General features: G+C 34.0%; 1 protein-coding gene across 2 annotated transcripts in view; it reads right to left on the bottom strand.

The window, feature by feature from the left end:
* The window catches only part of LOC145276868 (sorting and assembly machinery component 50 homolog), a 394,045-nt gene that overhangs the window by 115,194 nt on the left and 263,885 nt on the right, over window positions 1-14,966 (bottom strand). For both annotated transcript variants that reach the window (XM_080128269.1, XM_080128270.1), the window contains exons 6-8: window positions 14,514-14,647; window positions 8,536-8,623; window positions 8,036-8,164 (exon numbers count right to left, since the gene is read on the bottom strand). In XM_080128269.1, the coding sequence (XP_079984395.1) occupies window positions 8,036-8,164; window positions 8,536-8,623; window positions 14,514-14,647 (351 nt within the window). The remainder of the gene's footprint in view (window positions 1-8,035; window positions 8,165-8,535; window positions 8,624-14,513; window positions 14,648-14,966) is intronic.

The raw sequence follows: 14,966 nt of genomic DNA, 5'->3' as shown, positions 1-14,966 counted from the left end.
TAAACATTTTATATATATGAATCTCGTCATAAAACAAACATCTCTCAACAACATCATCTCTCAATAATAAGACTCTCTAAGACTCTAAGCATCTCTCTTAATAAGACTCTCTAAGACTCTAAGCATCACTTTTAACAAAGAACAATAACAACGAATAATAACAACGAATAATAACAAAAAGAACAATAATAATAAGACTATTATATAACACGAGGCTACAAAGCCTATTTTGAATTCTATCAAGGCAGACAAGTTCTTTCTAGCAGCAACAATATTCCATCCTTGGACGTACCTGGCTCTTATATAGATAGAGAATTGCATCAGCAGTGAGATATCTACTGGATCGATAGAAAGATCCCACCATTTCTCCAGAAGCCCTGGCAACAGATTTGATGTACGTGTTCCATTTAAGATCAGGAGTAATTGTCAAGCCCAGAAGCTTGTCAAAACTTGAGGCCTCCTCAAGACGAGAGCCATTCATTTCAATTGATGCTAGATGTGGATCAGAATGTTGATGATGTAAAGAGAGAAGCTTGGTTTTAGACGCATTAAAAGTAACCAGACACTCCTTTCCCCATTGTACCACGTGCTCAAGATCAGAGGAGAGAGAATCAGAGAGAACTTGGACGTTTACTGTCTTAGATGTGCTACCATAGATGGTAGTGTCATCAGCATAAATGTCTACAAATGATGTAAGGATGTGATTTGGAAGATCATTAATGTAGATCAGGAAAAGAGTTGGGCCCAGGATGGACCCCTGAGGGACACCGGCATTAATACTGTGAGCTTCTGATTTTTGCCCATCAACTACTACTCTTATGAACCTATCAGAAAGAAATGATTTAATAATTGAGAAGACATTTCCAGCTATACTATAGCTAGAGATCTTGTGAAGTAAACCTTTATGCCATACCCTATCAAAGGCCTTAGATATGTTAAGAGCAATTGCCCTAGAAAGGTTGCCTCCGTCGAGAGATTTGCTAATCCTATGAGATATAACTGTAAGCACATCTGCTGTAGATCTAGCAGAACGGAAACGATATTGAGTGTCACTAAGATTATTTTTGTTGAGATGGTTGATTACTTCTGTATTTAACACAGATTCCAGCAACTTACTCATGACGCACAGGAGACTTATTGGCCTGTACTGAGAGAGGGATGGGCGATCACCTGAATTCTTAAATACAGGGCATACTGATGAGATTTTCCAGGGTGATGGGAAACTATTCTCCTTAGGACAACGTTTAAACAGTTTTGTAAGTATGGGCGCTAGTTCTGGTTGAAGTTTTTGAGTAGTATAATTGGAATACCGTCAGGGCCAGTTGTTTTACTGGAATCAAGGTTTTTGATTAGCTTGGCAACATCACGTACAGATATTTGTATATCACATAGCGTGTTTTCTGATACAGGAGGAAATATTGGGGGTTGGCGGCCTTGGTCGCAAAGGGTAGAATTAGCTGCAAAGTTCTTGGCAAAGAGTTTGGCTTTGTCTGATGCTGACGAGATTACCTCAAGTCCATTGATGATAGTTGGGATGGAGCACACGCTTCTGTTCAGGATTCTGTTTGCTATTTGCCAAAACTGGTGGGAACCAAACCGCTGCTCAGCTACTTTGGACTTGACGGATTGAGCATACAACTCTCTTGCGTTCTTTATTACTTTCTTACAATGGTTGTTGGCAGTCCTGAAAGTGGCTTTAGTTTCCATACATCTATTACGTTGGAAGCAGTGGAAAAAGTGATTTCTGTGCGCAATGGCAGCAGCATATTCTGGAGAGAACCATGGCTGGCTGTTAGGTTTTTGCTGAAACTTTTTCGAGGGTATGAAACGGTCTATACTTACAATTAACCATTCCGTCAGGTCTAATACTATAGAGGGCACATCCTTTTTAAACATGGAACGTAGAGGTAGATCTGGTATAAATGTACGGAAGCTATCCCAGTCAGCCTTAGTGTATCGATATACTGTACGATGGAGAGGTACATCTGAGGACTTATTACATTTAATTTTTATCTTAATTGATACAACAGTGTGGTCAGAAGATCCAAGAGGAGACAGAACATAAACTGAACATAGTTCAGGGCAAGTTGTGAGAAAAAGGTCTAGTAGACGCGCATACTGGCCTTCATTCAGTTTTGCTTAAAAATAAAAGGTCTGGTTTAGTTTCCTGTAATTGGGTTTCAACCTCTGGAAGGTTAGAACGTAGACCCCTGATGTTGGAGAAGGAGACACGGTAGTAGGGGTCTACGTTGGAAGTTGGAGAACTGGGTTTAATCGTGTATTTTTTATTGAAACTTGTCATGATGGAATTTTGGAATTTGTGGACTAAGTCGTCAGATTTACTTAGAGCAGGACAGAGAGGGGAAACTAAGAGAGAAAAAGAAACAAAGAATTTTTTTTTTTTTTTGTAGAACATAAGGTAAAGCCGTAACAATTACCCACTAATATGGCATCGAGAGGCTCCACCAGAAGCTACTGCATGGTCCAGAATCCATTCACCAAATGGCAATACAGCAGCCCCAGTACTTTGCACCTGCTGATAGGACAGCCTCCTTAGTGGTTGATCCAAGGTTCGGGTCCCTGACTTATCAGGCGGATAACGTCAGCCCAGATAAAACGTTTACCTCCAGCACCCTTACTAGTGACATGGCTACAAGGATAGACATAGAAACAGAAAATTTCCACCATCTCTGCCAAGTGTTCACGCAAAATACTGCCAACCTAGAAAACAGCTTTTTCTTATCCCTTTATCAGAAAAATCACTCATTAAAAAATGAGGACTGAGGGACAAATAAGGAGAAGCGAGAGTAACGGGAGCTGCCGATAACGCATCCACAATGCGTTTTCTACTCTCCATTAAAAAAATAATAATAAAATATAAAAAACTATTAAGTATTATACTTAATAAAAGTCCAACGGACGTGTTTAAGGGAAAGTATGGTGATAGATTCCCCTCTCATGAACTAAAAATGAATACAATTACCTAATCTATTTTTGCAATCAACTTGGTAGATAAATAAACATTTATGGACGAGAAAAAAGCTAGCATTTAATAAAACAGAAATACATAAATTAAATACTGAAATAAAATGTAGTTATTAATATTTGAATCTAAAACTAAAAAGGATGATTAATATAGAAGTCACTTATCTCGAAAAAACACTACCGTCTCCAAAATGCAAACTTTAGAAAAGAATTTTAGTTTTAATAACATCAGCATTCAAAAGACTTCTTCTTCTTTTTTTTTTTTTTTAAATTAACCGTTCAAATGTGTTTCATAACAAAAGAAAATGGTGGTTAACTTGAAATGGTGGGAAAATAAAAAATAAAATAAAATGGGAGGTAAATTCACTTGACAAAATTTCTTATTAACAATAAAAAAATGTGTTATTTTCATTGACTAGCTGGTAACGATTCCTGAATAATTTGCTGTGTGCATTACAATTTATTGGAAAGTAGGGAAAAATAGGATTTTGCTGTTCAAATTGTTTTTCACCATGCATAATATATAGCAGCATTTTTAAGCATAACAAACATAAATCAAAAAAAGAATTGCTAACTCGGGTATCTGATGCTGATAGACAATTTTGAGATCTTTTTCTAACAACATGACCTGAACTGTGCTCATCCTCAGTTCTGTCTCAGAATTTTCTGATAACTTGGTTGTCTTAATGAAGATAAGGACAAAGTATAACAAAACCAAAGATATCCTTCTTTATTGAACAGATGGCTGACTGGAATGGTTTCCGAATGTTCATATATAAACTACCCCTATGCACTATGTTTAAAAAGAATCCATTTGATATAGCATCCGACTTAACTAATTAATTAACTATCGACATAGACAGGTATATACCTTTCAAAAAATTTCAACAGAAACTGAACAGCCAGCCTTGATACACTTTTGAATGTGCTGCCACCATTGCAGATATAAACCACTACTTCAATTGCTTTAAACATAATGAATGTTTTAAAACTAAAGTCGTCTATAGAATTGCCAGCAAAAAGATTATTGAAAATGTGAGAATGTTGTATGCTCAGTCCATAATATTTAAAAATAGTGGAGATAAGTTTCTGCATCTAAGTACAGATCAAGTAGTTTTCTGTGTCATGAGTAAGTTGCTTGAATCCATGTTAAATAGAGAAATTGTCAATCACCTCAGCAAAAAGAACATTTCCATCCTGCGAGACCTACAGCTGATGCACTGACTATAATTTCACATCGGATCAGTGAATATATTGACGGGTTTTCCTCTCAAGAGCAATAGCTCTTGACAGATCAAAGGCATTTAGTAGGGTTTGTCATAAACGTCTACATCACAAGATTTCCAGCTATGGAATATGTGGAAATATCTCTTAATCATCAAAGCTATGGAATATCTGGAAATATCTCTTAATAATCAAATCAGAAATGAAGAAACGAAATTGATGGCAGCAATGCCAATCTACCTTGTTCATGTTGAGAAAATAAAAAGTGAGATTTTGTAAAATTTAACTTACACTATCTAGATTATACTTAACTATGAAATTAAAATGCAAGCATATTTTCATCTTTGTTCTTTCAAACTATATCATTTTTTAGTATTTTTCATGATTAGTTTTCTCAGGTTCACACTGTTATTTAATTCACTTTGAAAGATCATTCTCGCTTAGAAAACGTTATTCACACTTTAATCCATTTAAAAAATAATTATTCATCTCATAAAAATAGGATATCACGAAGGCAAACTATAGTAATTTTGAGTAAATTTTCACAAAATATTTCCAAGTTGAAAACTTCAGTGAATAAAATTTTACAGAAATTTAATTTTAAAATGGATGCTATTTATAGCATTGTATAAAGCAGAGGTTTTACCAAATAATAATCAATAGAACTTAATCTTGTTACACATAAATGGCTTCCTAATAAATTGGACCCAACTTTACAATTTTTTTCATTTTTCAAGTAATGGAATAGTATCAAACAATCCACATAAGCCCTCTTTCCCCCATCATCATCATCATAATAACAAAAACAGTGTTCACTCTTTCCCTCACCATCATAATAACAAAAACAGTGTTCACTCTTTCCCTCATCATCATCATCATAATAACAAAAACAGTGTTCACTCTTTCCCTCACCACCATCATCATAATAACAAAAACAGTGTTCACTCTTTCCCTCACCATCATCATAATAATAACAAAAACAGTGTTCACTCTTTCCCTCATCATCATCATCATCATAATAACAAAAACAGTGTTCACTCTTTGCCTCATCATCATCATCGTAATAACAAATACAGTGTTCATCTTTCCATCATCATCATAATAACAAAAACAGTGTTCACTCTTTCCCTCACCATCATCATAATAACAAAAACAGTGTTCACTCTTTCCCTCATCATCATCATCATAATAACAAAAACAGTGTTCACTCTTTTCCTCATCATCATAATAACAAACACAGTGTTCACTCTTTCCCTCATCATCATCATCATAATAACAAAAACAGTGTTAACTCTTTCCCTCATCATCATCATCATCATAATAACAAAAACAGTGTTCACTCTTTTCCTCACCATCATCATCATAATAACAAAAACAGTGTTCACTCTTTCCCTCATAATCATCATCATAATAACAAAAACAGTGTTCACTCTTTCCCTCATCATCATCATCATAATAACAAAAACAGTGTTCACTCTTTCCCTCACCATCATCATCATAATAACAAAAACAGTGTTCACTCTTTCCCTCACCATCATCATCATAATAACAAAAACAGTGTTCACTCTTTCCCTCATCATCATCATAATAATAACAAAAACAGTGTTCACTCTTTCCCTCACCATCATCATAATAATAACAAAAACAGTGTTCACTCTTTCCCTCATCATCATCATAATAATAACAAAAACAGTGTTCACTCTTTCCCTCATCATCATCATAATAATAACAAAAACAGTGTTCACTCTTTCCCTCATCATCATCATAATAATAACAAAAACAGTGTTCACTCTTTCCCTCATCATCATAATAACAAACACAGTGTTCACTCTTTCCCTCACCATCATCATCATAATAACAAAAACAGTGTTCACTCTTTCCCTCACCATCATCATCATAATAACAAAAACAGTGTTCACTCATTCCCTCATCATCATCATCATCATAATAACAAAAACAGTGTTCACTCTTTCCCTCATCATCATCATCATCATAATAACAAAAACAGTGTCCACTCTTTCCCTCACCATCATCATCATAATAACAAAAACAGTGTTCACTCATTCCCTCATCATCATCATCATCATAATAATAAATACAGTGTTCACTCTTTCCCTCATCATCATCATCATAATAACAAAAACAGTGTTCACTCCTTCCCTCATCATCATCATCATAATAACAAAAACAGTGTTCACTCTTTCCCTGATAATCATCATCATAATAACAAAAACAGTGTTCACTCTTTCCCTCATCATCATCATCATAATAACAAAAACAGTGTTCACTCTTTCCCTCACCATCATCATCATAATAACAAAAACAGTGTTAACTCTTTCCCTCACCATCATCATAATAATAACAAAAACAGTGTTCACTCTTTCCCTCATCATAATAACAAAAACAGTGTTCACTCTTTCCTTCATCATCATCATCATAATAACAAAAACAGTGTTCACTCTTTCCCTCACCATCATCATCATAATAACAAAAACAGTGTTCACTCATTGCCTCATCATCATCATAATAACAAAAACAGTGTTCACTCTTTCCCTCATCATCATCATCATAATAACAAAAACAGTGTTCACTCTTTCCCTCATCATCATCATAATAATAACAAAAACAGTGTTCACTCTTTCCCTCATCATCATCATCATCATAATAACAAAAACAGTGTTCACTCTTTCTCTTACACTTTCTTTTCTCCCACTTGTTTCTCTTGCTTTCTTTTTCTCTCACATTTTTCTGAATAAATATTTCCAATATCATGCTAATTTCTATGTTTAAAAATTTTTTGTCTGACTTTTATTTTGAACTAGCGAGGGGTACCCGGCATTGCCCAGGTGTTTGTAGGTATGTGTGAAAAAAAAACAGGTGCCCGTAAAAAAACAAAACGAAGCCTTTACGACGCGCAGTTGGAAAATAGTAAAATGTGAAAAAAAAAAAAACAGGTGCGCGTTTTTGATTGACGTGACGGCGATAGGTATTCAGCAGTTAGCATTTTGTGCGGGACAGTTTTTAATGAGGTCAATAAATCGGTTTGTTTGTTTTTAAAAACTCGCTCCCCCGTCTGATATGACGAAATCGACATTGACCAAACGTTACTTAGCTCTCTAGAGACCACTGGCTCTGGGCCTGTGATTAGAGTCGAGTTTTGCTTTTTTTTTATACCGAAAACCGAATGTAACGCGTGCTGATGCGGGAAATGTCGAATAATTAATGTTTGAAAGTCAATAAAATTGAATAAACAGGCGAGCTGCGTGGTTAAGTGTGAGATATTACAATTTATAGATGATATAAAAAGTTTGAAGGAGTTGTGAAGCAAGCGAGCGCTTCTCTGAAAGAAGCCTTTTGTGGACATCGAGGAAAAGCGTACATACATACATATTCACTTTTATATATATAGATTATATTTAATTAAATGAGGTTTCTGTTCTGTATTTGATGACACATAATTCATTGAGTCCCAGATTATCTATGATAATGTTTAAGACTGGGTATATCTAAGAATTGTTAATTCCATCTAAATTATCTTTCTTTTAATGAACTATAGCACTTTGTGTATAAAGATTTTTCACGTAGTTGAAGCGTTAATCTTCATTTATACACTGTTTAAATTGGTCTTTTGTTTAATATCACACAAATGCAATGTCCAACTTACTTTGAATGTCCATAATTTAAGTCCTAATTGAGATATGAAGATATTTTTTATCTTGTAGCACTATACATGCATGCCTAAAAAGATTTTTGGAATATTAAGAAAAATCAATTTGAGACGAATGAATGATAAAAGTATTTTTGTAACAAACAAATTAATACTTACTTTAATTGAAGATTTTAAAGAATGTCCTGCTTGTTCACGTACAGTGAATGAAGTTGTTCGGGATAAAGCTCGCAAATCTCTCCAAACTCCTTCCAGGCGCAAGCAATGAGAGCCAAGAGATGATGGCATCTACAATAATTTAACAAAATAAAATAGAATTTAATTTAGTTTTATTAAATTTTTACAAACAAAATGCAAGAAAAATGCATCGTATGAGTTTCAATAGCATTTTCTAAGTCTGACTAAAGTCTTTTCTATTGCAATATAATATTTATAAAAATCCACAAAAATGTAAACAATTTTTGTTGATTTAATTCTTTATGATTATGATAATGATTATGATTATGATTATGATAATGATAATGATTATGATTATGATAATGATTATGATAATGATAATGATAATGATTATGATTATGATAACATAATGAAATAAAAAGTTAAACTGGAATCTGCTTTAATGGATTTAATGCCAAATTTGTTTGCAAAAATGATATTACAGTGAAATCTATAGAAGAGCCGCGACAAGTTTCTGTATAACCACTCCAGGGATACTCCATACAGCACTGGTAGATTCCTGTACTGAACCTAAAATAAAGAAAATGTTAAAATATTCTTTTCATAAAAGAAAGTTGTAACAAAATCTCATAGAATAAAAATAATGAAAGACTCTAGTTTCAAACTAATTAATAGTGTGGAAACACAAACTTAATATGAATTCAATAAGTTTTAATATTAGTCATAATTAGATGCCCTGATAAGTCCAGTATCATCAGATTTTCTAGTAATTTTAGTAATATTGGATTTACTATTGTCAGATCTAGTATAGTTGGCTACTATTTTTGTTTCATATTTATCAAGTCACATGAAGGATTATATGGAGAGAATTGGAATATCTACTGTAGAGAACTTGAATGCCTTCTAGACACCATCAACAGGTGTTTTCGGTCTCTATCTATATCTCTCTCTCTCTATATATATATATATATATATACTGTGTAAGCAAAATCAGGACATTCAAAAAAGGTGTTGATGGCAACAAAATGTGTATTTCATTTTACGTTACAATTATTTCCATAACCCGGTCGACAATTTCAAACATTATATCATTTGAAAATTTAAAAAAAACAGCATTTCTTCAGACTATATGAATAAAAACACTCTTGACAATAGAACATTGTTTGAAAAGAAAGAAAAAGAAAGAAAAATTCCCTTAACGGAAAAAGCATCTGAGAAACATCTACCCTTGGGGTAATCTCCACGGAAAGCCCATTTAAATATTAATATGTCACCTAATTTTTGTATACTTATTTAAGAACAAAGTCATAAGAAGTTTCCACAAAAAACCCTTAGCCATTTAAAAAAAATTATTGGTATATGAAAATTTACTGGATTACACAAACTCAGTATATTACATACAAGTCTATATATACATATACGTATATATGTATCTCTCTCTCTCTATAAATATATATATATATCTATAGGTTCATCAGAAACCCTGACATAAGGATACTTCTCATTAGAAGTAAACCGTGACCAAATATTTAAAACAATGGTGTGCTGTCTTCTCAAGCCATCCAGCACGTCTCCCAGATTATGGACAGGGGTACCCCCTTTATTATTGGACCAGCTTTTAATAAAAAAATAAAATGTCATTGATCATGAAAATATGAAAAGAAATAAAATCAGATACTGACAGGGCAGCACCCAATGTAAAATGGGCCCCTCTATCTGTTTATACACCAGGTGGGAAGAGGCAAACCTTCCTATCTCTGAAAGTGGCACTCCAACCATGACAGAAACCAAACCAGGGTCAGCCATCAGGTCTTGATAACAAAGATCCTGGCCCTCTATCTCCATCATTTTTAGCAACAAAAAATAAAAAAGAGAAGAGGCTTTAAATCCTGGCCATAATCTGTTGCTGAAAAGAAGGTGTTGCTGTTTTCCTACCACTACTCAAAGTTTGAAAAGTACAGCAAGACAGCAAATCAAATCAGAAATGAAAGAAACCAACCTCCCTCAAAAGAAAAAGACTACACCAGTTGATCACTGGTTTCTCAAATAAGAATATATATGACAGAAAACAAGATCACCCTCATAAAATATGCATACCTAAGGAAGATAGAAAACGATCACTTTCCTATCAAGGAAGAAGAGACAATATGAAGACAATAGTCTAGATTGGAGAGGGAAGAAAAATGGACACTGTTATGAACTATAGAATAGCTCAAACAAAATCTGCCAAACGAAAACAAAAGACAGAGAGCTGGAGGGAAATATTCTTCCACTTCTGTCCAAGCAAATGAAATGTTCCATCCCCAAAAAATAACCTGCCAGCAACAGAACAGTCTGCAGATTTTTAATGAGGCTGAGATGGAGGAGATGAAAACACAAGTATCAGCTCTCATAGTAAACATCAGAATCCACTAGAAAACCCGATCACAATTCCCATCATTGAGCAATGCACCACCCCAATAGCACAGCCAGAACCATATAATCACTCATTTGGACTGTCTGTGCTGATAACACTTCAACATAAATCCAATTTAACACTAGGATCTGCTTTGGCAAATGACTTCAGTACAAGTTTCTCACCACCTGTAGGTAGCAATGTAAAAACACAAAACAGCCTATCACTAGACCTTGGATCTTCCTCGCCACTATCAGTGAATGGACAACTACCAAAATCTGTACTAGCACCACTACCTCAGGAATTGCTAAAACCAGATGATGAGCAGTTGGCCCTAGAGGGAGAGTTATATAAGACCATTGAAGAGTTATATAAGACCACTGAAGAGTTATATAAGACCATTGAAGAGTTATATAAGACCACTGAAGAGTTATATAAGACCACTGAAGAGTTATATAAGACCACTGAAGAGTTATATAAGACCACTGAAGAGTTATATAAGACCACTGAAGAGTTATATAAGACCATTGAAGAGTTATATAAGCCCATTGAAGAGTTATATAAGACCACTGAGGAGTTATATAAGACCATTGAAGAGTTATATAAGACCACTGAAGAGTTATATAAGACCACTGAAGAGTTATATAAGACCACTGAAGAGTTATATAAGACCACTGAAGAGTTATATAAGACCACTGAAGAGTTATATAAGACCACTGAAGAGTTATATAAGACCATTGAAGAGTTATATAAGACCATTGAAGAGTTATATAAGACCACTGAAGAGTTATATAAGACCACTGAAGAGTTATATAAGACCACTGAAGAGTTATATAAGACCATTGAAGAGTTATATAAGCCCATTGAAGAGTTATATAAGACCACTGAGGAGTTATATAAGACCATTGAAGAGTTATATAAGACCACTGAAGAGTTATATAAGACCACTGAAGAGTTATATAAGACCACTGAAGAGTTATATAAGACCATTGAAGAGTTATATAAGACCACTGCAGAGTTATATAAGACCATTGAAGAGTTATATAAGACCATTGAAGAGTTATATAAGACCACTGAAGAGTTATATAAGACAATTGAAGAGGTCTAGAAAATGGGACTGAAGGAAAGATATCAGCTGCTAAAATCCAAACTATAAATGCTACCAGGGCAGCAATAAAAATGGTTAATATTGCTCTCCAGAGATTTGTCCCATCCAATACATCCTGCATAACTGCTGAACTGGATCTCTTATGCTGTTAGAAAAACAGTCCCTAAATTAAAAAAAAAAAAAAAAAAAAGCAATGGGAGTCTGGAGCAAAAAACAAAATGCTGGAAACGGAATCTCCAAAATTAACTGAACCTTTAAAGAAAAGAACTGTCTCAGATAAAACAATTTCTTATTGCCTTTGCAGTACAGAGATGGCTGAAGAACATCTACAGAGTAAAATATAAGACAAAACTAGGAGAGTTGAAGAACATACTGAGGAAACTCGATCGAAAGAATCCTTGAACTTGTGGAAAGATTTAAAAAAAAAAAGAAAAGAAAAATAGGGCAAAAATCATTTAATGGTTTAAACAAAATGCATAAATGTTCTAAAATTTTATAAGAGACACAATCATGGTAGAAAAGTCATCGAAAAAGTAATAGATGAAGAATTACTGGAACTCTCTGTTTGAGAACAAGGGTACCTACAATCAAGAGGTGAAATGGATCCAAGACATTGCTAAAAGTAACAAAAACAAACCAGAAATGTCAGAGATAACATATGGAATAACAAAACAATAGTTAAAAAAGTTAAATGGATTCCAGAATTTCAAAAAGCCTAGCATAGACAATCTATCCAATTTCTGGCCTAAGCAACTAACAACATTTCATAGTCATTATGGCAGTTGCTTCACCATACTATTGAGGGGTGGAGAGGCCACAACAACATGGTTGTTAAAAGGTGATACAACCCTCATACCTAAAACAAATGAAACACAATAATAAGTACAGATCCATCTGTTATCTCACTAAAACCTCTTCACTGGCCTGGTTGCAGACACCTCGTCTACAGAGCGTACCTAGAAAAATACAAGGTAGGGTGTAAGAGGAAGTGTTTAGGCACTATCGACCAATGACCAATTGTTGATTGATAAGACAATCTTTGAAGACAGTAAAAAGAAGCAGAAAAACTGAAACATAGCAGTGCCTTGATTTATATAAAACCAATCCAGTAATCAAGGAGACCATGGTTGTACAACCTATATATCTCCTTTACTCTTTTGCAATAGATTTGATAAGCAAACTACTCGATAAAAGGCAACAAAACTCAAACAAAAGAGTCAACCACCCGTTCTTCATGCTGACTCAGACACTAACTTAAATCAACTCTTGCAGGTTGGATATAATTTCTCCAGAGACAAATGTGCCAAGTGCTCCATTAAAGCTGAAAAAAAGTCCATGCGGAAAACATGCAGTTTGATGAAGAGACTGATATTGGAGAGGGAAGAAAAATAGAAAAAATAGAAAAAAAGAACAAAATGCAAATTTCGTGGTATAGAAGAGAATGATTCAATTCAAGATGTGAGAAATAATTGGCAGTGAATATATTACTTGTGTAAGAAAAATCTGTAAAAAACAACTTACAAACAAAAACAAGGTAACTGCCATTAACCAACTTGCCATGCTTGTGATAACATACAGTTTTGGCATTGTTGAATGGCCACAAAGGAACATAAACAGACTAGACACTAAAATGAGAAAATTGTTAACATACAGGAACCAGCATCTGCCTAGGTTGTATCTGTTTAAAGGAGCAGAAGGTATGGGTCTTTCAGAAATTGACCATTAAGTGAGCACTGGGCAATATCTGATGAGCCAGCTGAACACCCTTCATCACAAAAATGACCAAACATTTGTCTTAGAAATTAGACAGAATAAGAAAATAAGACTACTTCGGAAATAGCCGAAAAGAGTCGCCAAAAATACACACAGACCTTCTATTATAAAATATTGGAAGAATGGACCAACCAACAATGTATCAAGTATTTTCTAGGTGAATTCCCCCAGAACTTTATAGATAAGGCTATAGAGAGGCTAAAAAGAGGATTGCTTCACTAGGATCAGAAGATCAAGATCAAGGCTTGATGACCAATCCTTTTAACAATGACAAGTGCAGATTCTGCTGCACAAAAGTAGAGAGTATGTTCTATCTGATATCCAGTTGTAAGGATCTTCTTGGAGACGGCTACTATTATACAATTCAACACATTGGGGTGTGTAAATATCTCCACTGGACGATGGTAAAAAGCTGAATATGAAATGCAGCAGCAATTCCTGGGAACATGTTTACCAGAAAAAACAGTTGGAAAGAAGTCCTACACCTTCCACTATGATTATGCAATTCCTACAGCAATGTACCTTGAAAATGGAGCAATTAAACCTGACAGTGATATGGGACAAGAAAGAGAAAGAAGCAACTTTAGCAGAAGTTAGTGTCCACAATGATGTTGGGTCAAACAAAGCTGAGAAGGAAAAGATAACAAAATATGAAGGTTTTATGTACGGCATGAAAAGAAACTGGAATCTTAGGAAGATTCCATCATTTCAGTAATTATAAGAACTGGATCCATGAAAAAGAATTTCAAAAACTACCTGGCATATATATCCGATGAGCTTGAAAAAAACAAAAAAAAAAGGATTCAAACAATTGCACACGAAAGAATTGTTAGAATCTTAAAAAGATCTCTTGGTTTAATTATGTGAAATAGCAAGTGAATGTCTGCTTCATCCTCAGCTAAAACAAAATAAGAAAACTGGAATAAAATAAATAACAATAGAAAATAGTTTAGTTCCACCATTTTATGCTTCTTTATCATAAAGTAAAACTGTCCTCGGATGAAATTAGAGTTATGTTTAATAAACATCTCAAAATAAATGCTTTAGTTGAAAAGATTCATTCTTCTTATTTTAATGAATAAAGTATTATATTATGACAACAATTTGTAAAGTTGGATAGATGTAAATTTGTGTGTGTCAGCTAAATAAATTGGGGATTAAAAATAGAAAAGATGCATGCTTACAACAAATCCGGATCTCCTTTAAGAGGAGAAAGAAATGTGAAATTATGGCCTCGGTTTGTTCTCGTGCCATGAGAATATTCAAAGATGGCCTTTTCCCCACGACCAAACATGTTGGGCAATCTCATACCAAGCAGCTGCAAAGCAAAGAGAGTTCTTCAAGCAATCAATGAAAAATCACAAGTTTATGCTATTTCGTTACAGTTTCCTACTGTTTCATAATTATTGAAAAAAAAAAAAACTTTTGTCACTATTTTCCAAATAAAATGGTGACAAAATGTGAATCTTATAAATTAAGCTGAGTTTTTTATTATAAAAGATATAACTCATCAAAGTTCTGACAATTTAAAAAGAAAAAGATGACGCTAAATGTAAATATTAACTTTCAATTACTGTCACTGTTTTACAGATATTTTATAGTTTTATTGCCATAGTAGACAAGAAATGTCATTCCTC

The sequence above is a fragment of the Euprymna scolopes genome, chromosome 5 (assembly GCF_053919585.1).
Source record: "Euprymna scolopes isolate OS-2025 chromosome 5, ASM5391958v1, whole genome shotgun sequence".
In the NCBI taxonomy this organism is placed as follows: domain Eukaryota; kingdom Metazoa; phylum Mollusca; class Cephalopoda; order Sepiida; family Sepiolidae; genus Euprymna; species Euprymna scolopes.
Note: the sequence above shows the minus strand (reverse complement) of the source record. Positions and strands in the feature narration are given on the sequence as shown.